The sequence below is a fragment of the Plectropomus leopardus genome, chromosome 3, assembly GCF_026936395.1.
Source record: "Plectropomus leopardus strain MGB_pleo_1.0 chromosome 3, ASM2693639v1, whole genome shotgun sequence".
Lineage (NCBI taxonomy): Eukaryota > Metazoa > Chordata > Actinopteri > Perciformes > Serranidae > Plectropomus > Plectropomus leopardus.
Window position 1 is genome coordinate 5,944,917 of NC_142178.1, and position 10,375 is coordinate 5,955,291.

Sequence of the window (10,375 nt, forward strand, 5' to 3'; positions counted from 1 at the left end):
CTAGAACCCATCATACACTTGAACTCCTGACTTGCTAGAAACATGCCGCAATCCTAAAATGTTTAAACTAACAACATTATACAATTGTACCTAATAATTCTAGAACTATACTGTTGCAGTACCTTACAATTCTAACACTTTAACAATATATAACTCCTACATTCTACAACCCATAACTTTCTAGAACCTGTAACACTCTAGAAACAGTGACATGCTGACAAGCTTTCATAACTTAAAATTCTACGATTGTACCTTAAGATTCTAAAATGGTAACATTCAAGAGCCACCACATTCTGGAACCCATAACACTCTAGAACCCTTACATTCTGAAATGGAAAAACATCCATGAATAAACATTCTACAATTGTACTTTATGATCCTAGAACTATAAAATTCTAAAACATGTGACATAAACATCCATGACTCACCAATGCATGAATGACTTTCCTTGACTTTCTATAAAAATAACATTCTACAACAATAGTATTCTAGAATGATTACATTTTAGGACCACAGCATTCTAGAACCCATCATGCACTACAGCCTTTGATTTGGTAGTAACATGCCAGAACCCTAAAATTCTAGAACTAACAAACGTTAATAACTCAACATTCTACAATTTATACCTTGAGAATATTGTAGAACCATAACATTTTTTTTAAGATTATTTTTTGGGGCATTTTCCCTTTATTCAGAGGACAGCTGAAGAGAGACAGGAATGGTGGGAAGAGAGGGGGGAATGACAAGCAACAAAGGGCCTCAGGCTGGACTCGAAACCTGGGCCGCAGCAGAAGCCTCAGGCATATGGGGCATGCACTCTACCTGGTTAGCTAGAGACCACCCCAAACCATAACATTTTCACACTATAGAATTCTAAAACCCCCACATTCTAGAACCCATAATATTCTAGAACCTGTGAGTGAAACAGTGACATGCTGGAAACCTTACATTCTGTACCTAACAAACACTCAAAACTTAACATTTGTACCTACAGTTGTACCTTAACATTCTGGAACAGTAAGATTCAGCATTCTGGAACCCATAACACTCTTGAACCCTAACATTCTGAAACTGAAACACATCCAGGACCCGACATTCTGCAATTGTACCTTAATATTCTAGAACTACAACATTCTAGAACAGTAATATTCTAGATTATGAGTCGCTGTGCCAAGGTTTATGAGGGGAGAGCAAGAATAACAAAGAATGAGTGGGTCTATTTAAACAGACAGTTTAGAAATGATACAGGATTTACTAAGGAGAGTCTGCCTGTATTACTGCAGAGCAGAGTTTTTCACTATTCTCTGAAAAAATGAATGAATCTTTTGTTCATTGTGTAGAGAAATCGATACATAAAACTACAAGATATAATGACAAAAATAACCAGCCTGAAACTCTGGGATGGTAAATGACTCTATAATTTATTTGGAAAATTTGTACAAGAAAGGTGCTTTTAAATTTTGGTAAGAATACCATTTAAATGTGTACTTGATTGAAATAATTAGTTAATCTGTCCGTCTTGTGTAGGCTGCATGTTTCAATCAAATTCTTCACACAACCATGTCCTTCACACAAAACGAAGGGAAAGACTGATCACAGTCGTAATTGCTCCAACCCTCTGTAAAGACAGAACAAGAGACATTTAGATACTGCTGTTACAAAATCTGAACATGTTCTTATGTCCTATACAGAAACATTATGGGATTTTTTTTGCAAAAGATGTAGAAATGGCTCAAGCCATCTACTTAATGATGGTGGATGATATAACAAGTCAGTTTTCTCTCAAATATACAATCCAATCACCCAGCTTCCAGCATTCAAGAGTTTGACTGAATTGATTTGTTTGGATGAAACTGAGATTGTTTCAATAAACCACTAAATGTTCATGTGTTTTTCTCACCAGAGTTCAATGTTGAAAGGCATGGGTTGGCACTTTGTGGAAAAGACGTCTCAGCAAAAAATCCAGGATAAAACCAGGAGCCATCCAGCCACATCCATTGGTCCTGGAGTGAGACAGTGAAACATTTTTGGTGTGGGTAGTCTACTCATCTACCATGATCCCACACTACTTCACAGCAAAAATGATATTTTGTATGTTCAAACTCTGCAAATCAGCGGTAAAACACAGAAAAAACTGAACATGTTTTGTCATCACACCATAAGGTAGAATCCACCCAGCCAGGTTGGAGAGTTTCCATTATTAGTGGTCTGCTGATAAAGGAAGTTGTACTCCTGAGGGCTGTGGACAGACACCAGGGTGGCCTCAAGACCAGCACAGGTTGCCTGGTGGAGAGAAAGATGACAAGGAAGGAGATGTAGACAGATAGTAGAAAGAGCAACCGGGGTGAGAAATGAAGATAAGGATGAACGAAGGATGGTGAGAGATGCAAGAGGAGAAGGAAAGAAATTGAAAGTGGGAAGATGACAGAGATACAGAGGGACAGTAAACTCAGTTTGACTGAATTAAGTATGCCCACTGTGTCAGACGTGAAGACCACCTTTTTTAAACAGAAGAAGCAAAGAGGACTACAATTAACCCTATAGTCCTACTTATATTTTAACTCCAAAGTGCCAGGTTCCACTCTTTAAATGTGAATTAAGTAATCCAGGCTAACATGATTTTAATCAGCTACAACCTTCCTTCATCCAGCTACGTTGGCTATTTATAAAGAATACAATGTTTAACTTGTGTGGTCATTATCCAGCTAAGTAAGGTGTGACTGCATGCTTATCTATTTCAAAACAATATGGACACACTCTAATGGCAGTTTCATTGTGTATTTACATCAGCTTCATGCCAGGTCAGACTGTCATCGTTGTAGTAGTAACAGCGGCCCTGGTACCCTGTCCAACCCTCAGGACACAGCATGGTAGGGGCTGTCAATGTCAAACAAAAAATACTGTGGGTTCAAACACATCCACAACATGACTCTTTCAGCTAAGAAAGTCTGTCTTTCCAATGTCACCACTTCTAGGTAGGTAGAAACCAAAGACCTGAACTGATCACTGTTGATCAAACACGTGAGTGAAGTGTCAAACAAAATACTGTCATTTCAAGCTGTTCTGATAACTAACTGAACTTTAAGGGCATTCAATCATGTCAGTGCCACGATTCAAGTAGGATTCCAAAAGAGATGACAAAGTCCCTGGCAAAGTAAGCCAATGCAACATAAAGGATAATGTTAGCCTCTGTCTCATTTTGAATGTATCTTCTTTACGTTGTAACATCACCATTAATCTACCTTTAATGTTTTTCTATCGTGCATTGTGCAGACATGTATCGACTTACTGACGTTGGAGGCCTTCACACAGATGGAGGGATAGCCACCCATGTTGCATGGGGAATTGGTCCATCCCTCTGTGGAAAGAGAAGATTAGAAAAGCACCATGAGCATTATGGAGAAGAACATTCTGTCACTATGCAGATTTAAAAAAAAAAATGCATGAGCTAACTAAAGTGTTGAAAACTTTGATTATTCAGTTTGAAAATAAAGTCTATTTGCCTGGGTCGAGACCTTGGGATTCACACACTCCGCCGAGTTTAAAATTAACTGATTTGCCTTGCATCATGACATGAAACAACATTACAGAACCAACAAATACTTACAACTTAATATTTTACAACTATACCTAGCATTCTAGAGCTATAATATCCTAGAAGAGTAACATTCTAGAACCACAGCATTGTAGAACCTGTATCACTCTAGAACCTGTGACACGTTAGAAGCATTCTAAAACCCTAACATTTTAGTATTGACAAATATTTACAACTTTACATTCCACAATTGTATCTTAACATCCTTGCCAGAACCTTTGAATCCACCCACTCCACTGACCTCGAGTTGACTGATTGCGGTCTGGCATCGTGATATAAAACAGCACATTCTCAGTCGCACTGAGAAACAACCAATGAGCACCATGGGTGGGCTACCAATCAACCAGTCAGTGCAATAGGGGGGCTAACACCATTGTGATGCTGTGGTCAAAGGTTGTTAAGCAGTGTGCCAGAACCAGTGAGGAATAATAACAACAATGGCAAGGGTTATAGACAAGATAGACGCTTAGCAAGGCTGTTCTTAATCACCATGGCTTCTCAATACTGCCCAACATCGTACTTTGTTCATTCATTGCAGTTCACTCTTAAAACCCTGGCAAAATAAGTATGTTGGCAGGGCAACACATTTGTGTGAACTTATATAATGCTAGATTTAAGCAGATACTTGTTTTCTGCATTCTATTGGCTGAGGCATACCATTGCTGTACTCTTCTGTACTTCTTATAAACTCTTCATATGCTTTCCTACAAAATGCAATGCACTCAAATTCATACATATCATACGTATTATGAAAACCTGTGATCATGTCTCCAATACACTGACGGGGGAAAGCAAGGAAACAGTCCCGAGCTGTCTTGTAATGAGGCAGGTTGGAGTGGTGGATGGGTCATAAAAACACAGACTGTCCTCTTGAGTCGAGCCAACCTAGCTTTACATTAATTATGTAACTGTATTCTAATTTGTAGGGTATCATAAAAAATGGGGGTATGTTGATAAAACCCACCTATACAGCGTATTATTGGGGTCCCTGGATCTTCATGTGTGTTTCTTACCCTCAATGTTTAGCGCTAGGCATGGGTTGCTGCTCTCCCAGGTTACGTCAATCACAGTGTTCTTGTAGAACCAGGAACCATCAAGCCATAACCACTCGCCCTAGAGGAGATGGACAATATCATCATAAGTACAGTGGAGACTACACTCAAAAATTTATACAAAGAATATAAAATGTAGAATTGTTTTGTACTGCCAACTGCAGATCAAATTTCCCCTTGAGGGACAATAAAAGCTCTGAACTGAACTGATCTGAAAGGTTAGGAGTTTGTAGGTTCTTGGCTACTGTAGAAACATCGCGTGCTCCCATTTATGATTTGTGTCATTGAAGGTTGATCATTCTGACTGCGCTTGGGAAAGGTTATCATGCTGATCATCATCTAGAGATGTATATTTTTTCAAAATATCAAACTAGAATTTACCATGGCTGATATCAATGAGTGCAAATACTGGTCTGGACCCTGTGGTCTACATATCTAAAAATGCTATCCTACAACATTTTCATGGTTTGTACCTGTAGGTAGAAGCCACCCAGCCAAGCAAAATATTTTCCATTACTGTTGGTGAGATGCTGAAGGAAACCGTGTTCCTGAGCGCTGTGGACGGAGACCAGCGTGGAGTCAAGCAGGGCGCAGTTCAGCTGTTGGAGGGGAAGAGGAGGGAGGGACAAAAAGATACACATTAAAGGATGACTTCCTGAAATGCACATGGTCTTGGTCCTTCTCAATAAACACAAAAATATTCTTGCATAGAAATTAAATGGTTGTCAAAGGTAAGTCAAAACAGGCCATAAGGATACTGATATCAAGATTGAGTGGCATGTCGGTGTAGTGGTTAGCACTGTCACTTCATAGCAAGAGGGTTTCACCTTTGTATATAAAATAAAAGCAGAATGTAAAAAACAGTCCATCTTTTTTTCTTTTTGTGTTTTCTTTTATTTCCTAAAATTATATAAGTTCATATCAATTGTACTTTACTGCTTCACATGCCAAAATAGCTTCTGACAACTTGGTAACAAAACTGTTTCTGTTTAATCTTCATACTGCTATAAAAAAGCTCAGGGTTATAATTTATAAATACATTTTTTTTTATAATAGTTATAACATTAATTATAACATGTATAGTGATACATCATCGCTCTGATTAGATACAGTAGATGGAACAGATAGCTGCTGCCCTCAGATGGCTGTATAGAGAGTCAACAGAGTGAAAAAATGCAAAATATGTAGTATTTTTCTTGGAAGAAATTAATCATAGACTGTGCATAAAGAAGGATGACACGTTCCCACCTACCTTCGCTATACTTAAGTGAGGCTAAAATATCTGGAATATAGGTGCTGACATCTTGCGCTGGTGATGTCATTCAGAGCCGGAGCCTGCGCAGCTGTGATCTCTGCAGTGGGGGAGTTACTGACAAAACACCCATCCAACCAATCTTGAGCAGCCCCATTGAATGCAAGTGCATGGATTGGCTGTCACAGCTGCCAGTAATGGCAGAAAATACCTTTTTTTGCAGAATTGAATTCATTAAAGCCAAACTTACCATAAAAAAATAACAAAACACTTGACAAACATCAGGGCAATGAGAACTACTTTCAGTGACAGAAACCATCTTTGGGAAACATTTATTTTACGTGTACTAGTTTTTAGTTTGGCCTATGTCCTATTTATTAACATGGAGGGGTGGGCTTTATGACCTATACCACAGTCAGACACCAGGGGGCGATCCACATTAAAAAGCTACACTTTGGGGGAGCTGTCATGTTGTCCATCTTTATATACAGTCTATGAAATGAATACAGAGAATGCTATAAATAGATCCTTGACTTTGAGTTTTCTATAGAGTGTGTTTGGTGCTGTGGTGGCGTTGAGTGTTTACCAGAGCCTGAGGCCAGAGCATTGCATCATTCACAAAGTAGTAGCAGCGTCCCTGGTGCACCTCCCATCCCTCATGACACATTTGGCTTGGTGTTAGAGGAGCTTCTGTTCTAATGTATGGTGTCGTTGTAGTTGTTGTAGAAGTGGCACAACAAGGAAATGTTGTCGAAGTGGTTTGCATTTCAACAGTAGTAGTGTCATTGTAAAGCCCCGTCACTGTGTGAGTGGTTGGGAATTGGGTTGTGAGAGTGACAGCCTCCACAGAGGGAGGCACTGTGAAGACAAAAATTAAAGCCTGTATTAATTTTTAAAAAATAATCATGTAAAACCCCTGTACAAGATGTTTACAATCATAATCTGCCACAAATCACCACGTCTTTTGCCAAATGTAAATGAACACAAAGCTAACATTAGGCTAACCTGAGGAAATAAAAGAGGTTTAATAGAGGTTTCACAGACAGATAAGAGATGAAGTCAGCATTCTCATGTAATAAAGATTTGCTCACATGCCATATCAGAAGCATTTTGCTGGATATTGATAATTTTGGTGGAAAAGTTATCCAGGTGATATGTGCCAAATTTAAGGATATATGGTCATTTTTACATTAATGCCTGAAATTTGGTACATTTGTACAGTTTTAGGCCCTGAACATTTTCAAAAATAAAGCCATCAAAAAAATGCCTCGTGGTCACGATGGCAGCCATTTCACTTTCCACCAAAATCAAATTATGTATTCTGCATCATATCTCCTGATTCAATGATAACAAGGAAAAAGTGTCTGTTTCTATGTTTTAGTGGCCAGCGATTACAGTGACACGTGCACGTGCACGTGCACGTGCACGACATAATAAACTATTCGGGTAGATAATCACTGGGGAGTTCCATGATGTGAGAGGAAAGTCGCAGTGAGAGCTTTGGCTGCCTTGTAATAGAAAGTCTGTTGTTTCATGTGTAAATAGTTTTAAAAGCTTAACCTTTTAAAACCTGAAGAAATTGGTTTGATTTCTTTCAAAAACACAGCAACACAGAAATTCCTTAAAAGTTACAAGAAAATTAGCTTAAAATAAGCAAAAAAAAAAAAAAAGAAAAGTAATAACAAAAACAAACAAGAAAAAGACCAGAATAATAAATATACATGTATATGTTTTTTGCCCCGTAACAGAATTTTAAACATTTACTAATAATAATAAATATCATTTTCTGGAAACTATTTTCTTTTTTTTAAAAAAAAAAAAGAATTTTCAAATAATCCTCCCTCCTTTGTAAAAACTAATTTTCTGGTTATTTTCTTGCCACCTTTTACTAATTTCTCACAGTCTGTGAGACATTTCTGGCCAAGTTGGTCATTATCAAGATATCAAACCATTTTAAGGGTTCCTCTGGCATCGAGGAGGCCATTTTTGCCGCTCGCTGGATATTTTTCTCTTCTTTGGGTCATTCTCTGTAAACCATACAGATGGTTTTACCGTTAAAATCCCAGTAGATCAGCAGTTTCTGAAATACTCAGAGCAGCCCGTCTGGCACCAACAACCATGCCACGTTCAAAGTCACTTAAATCACATTTCTTCCTCATTCTGATGCTCGGTTTGAACTTGACCATGTCTACATGCTTAAATGCAATGAGCTGCTGCCATATGACTGTCTGATTAGATATCTTCATAAACAAAGAGTTGAACAGGTGAACCTAATAGACTGATGAAGGGATGACGTATTTTTGTAGGCCAACCAGGAAGTCAGCATCGCACCGGTTCCCTCGTCAGAAACCTTATGGGATTCTTGAATAGGATTTGCGATTATTGCCAAATTATTGGCGATAATTGCATTATCTCTCTGATGGACACAAGTTTATGAGACTTACACATTTTGTTCAGCATGATAATCTTCAATGAAATCACCAGAAGCAAAAAGCTATTGTTAGGCTATACAAGAACTACATTACAGTCGCTCGACTTAAACCTCACAACTAGTGTTGCAACAGTGCTGCAGAGGTGGCTAATATGCATATGTGCTCATTACTACAAATTCCATTTTTAACAGAATACAGTCATTTCGTGCACATCATAAAATAAATATCGATTAGTGCAGCTTTGAAACTGAACTCTAAATAGGGCTATGTAGAGCTGTGTGCAGTAACAAAAAAACAATGTTAAAAAGTAAACTTTCTTGCTTAGATTAAAATGAACTGTTTACAGACAGATTTGTGTCAAATGGAGCAAGTTACCTGATGCAGCTCTGACAGAGATGCCAACAGCAAGGAGAGCACAGAGGACGAGAGACGACTTCATGGTGATGAATGACACTTTTCTGCAAGGGAAGAAAACTCATCACTCAGCGCTTAAAATTTACATCAGCTCTTATTACAGCTATGATGAGGCGAAGAAGGCAGCAGAAAAAGTTTACCTGGTTCTCGTACGTGAGAAATGGTCTTCGACAGGGAGCTCCTGCACACCTCTGAGCTTTATAGTCCCACATCACGTCAACACATTTCAGTCTGATGTGTACTTAACATACATGTGATAAACTAATCAGCATGTCGGCACTCACATCTCAATCTATCTGTGTTTGTTCAAGTAGTTTCCAGAAGCTGTTGGAAAAATCTGTGTTGCTAGGCAGTTTTAAATGTATTTTTCCCAGGAAGTTAGAAACAAATCCAGACCTCTCAAGTTTGGAGTACACTATGTTTGTGAATATAAGCAGCAATGAGTAGATAATGACAGAAAATGAGAGGTTTGCATGTTTTGTTTTAGGATGATTTTTAGTTTAGACGACATGACTCATTGACCTAAAGCGGCAACCTGCTGACTGTGGCTGCTGGGAAATAAAATAAATGGGCTGCTAATCAGTCAGTGAAGGTCACTAGTAAAGTCGGGCAGTTTATACTTGAAGGTTCAACAGATGGTATTTACTGTATTTGCTGTATTTGCTGTAGATACGACTAATTTGTGTCTTGGAAAATATGTCAGGCAATATTTCTCAACATGCTGTTGCTCATTTAAAGCCCTAAGTTTGAATCTGCTGACTCACAGTTTGTTTCTGATAATAATGTGTATAAATTTGGTTTAATATATCATTAAATCCAACTATTGTCATTAAAGGCTACCATTAAGTGATTTCAAATGCCAACAAACTTGATTTAGATCATGTAAAATCCATTAAATGTACATTACATTTGAATATCCTGTAGACCTCTAGTATAATAAGTGTGAAATTATTCAAATAAAAGCAGAGTTCTAATAATGAAAGCAGGAGTTTAAAGCTGCACTGATTAATGTCATTTTTTTAGCAACAGATCCAGTGACAGTGTAAATTAAAAGGTGTTGCTAGCTCACTGCCCAGTGATACAGATGCCAGGTTTACTTTGGTAAAAAGATAATAGTCCCTTAATGAAACTGCTCATAACAGAGTCTGTGGATTGCCTTGAGTTAACGGGTCATGATATCTCTAACACCATAACTATTTAGGCTAATAGCAATACAGTCAAAAGGAAAAATATATATTTTTGATTTTGAGGTGAACTGTCCCTTTAATGTTGTCCTAATTGCTGCCATGTCTGCTGACTGTTATACACACCAGCTTTCCTCGTAAGCGCAGGTCATACTGAAAAAGCTGGTTCATTTCCTCTATTAACAAACAAGAAAATCCAAAATGTTGAACTGCATGTTATGCTGCGAGAGAACAGAGTTGTTTAAGAGAAGGATGGAAGGAAAGGATATGCAGAAAGATACATTTATGATTGTTACCATTCTTACCACACACTTGAGCAGGTGATCCTACATGGCGTTTCAGTCCATCTAAGAGAAAATAAAAATCTTATGATTCCTCATGAGACATCATCATAAACTATAAACGTAATTTTCTTTGGACTTAAATATTCATCCATCCATCAGTGA

At 38.0% G+C, this 10,375-nt stretch overlaps 1 protein-coding gene across 1 annotated transcript; it reads right to left on the reverse strand.

Moving 5' to 3' along the window:
- Positions 1–1,402: 1,402 nt before the first annotated feature.
- LOC121941911 (C-type mannose receptor 2-like) lies at positions 1,403–10,271 on the reverse strand. Its single transcript, XM_042484892.2, has 10 exons — positions 8,886–10,271; positions 8,707–8,789; positions 6,486–6,757; positions 5,121–5,246; positions 4,609–4,708; positions 3,290–3,358; positions 2,786–2,877; positions 2,158–2,283; positions 1,901–2,003; positions 1,403–1,618 (listed from the first exon to the last, which is right to left on the reverse strand). Exons 2-10 carry the CDS (start codon positions 8,768–8,770, stop codon positions 1,551–1,553), a joined length of 1,020 nt encoding a protein of 339 aa, XP_042340826.2. The 5' UTR covers positions 8,771–8,789; positions 8,886–10,271; the 3' UTR covers positions 1,403–1,550.
- Between the last annotated feature and the right edge of the window lie 104 nt (positions 10,272–10,375).

Coding starts and splice junctions, on each gene's coding strand:
- LOC121941911 (XM_042484892.2), bottom strand. CDS start 8,770: ATGAAGTCGTCTCTCGTCCTCTGTGCTCTCCTTGCTGTTGGCATCTCT. Junction 3,359..4,608: donor CCTAGCGCTAAACATTGAGG/GTAAGAAACACA, acceptor CTCTTTCCACAG/AGGGATGGACCAATTCCCCA. Junction 2,284..2,785: donor TGACCTGGCATGAAGCTGAT/GTAAATACACAA, acceptor TCTCTCCACCAG/GCAACCTGTGCTGGTCTTGA.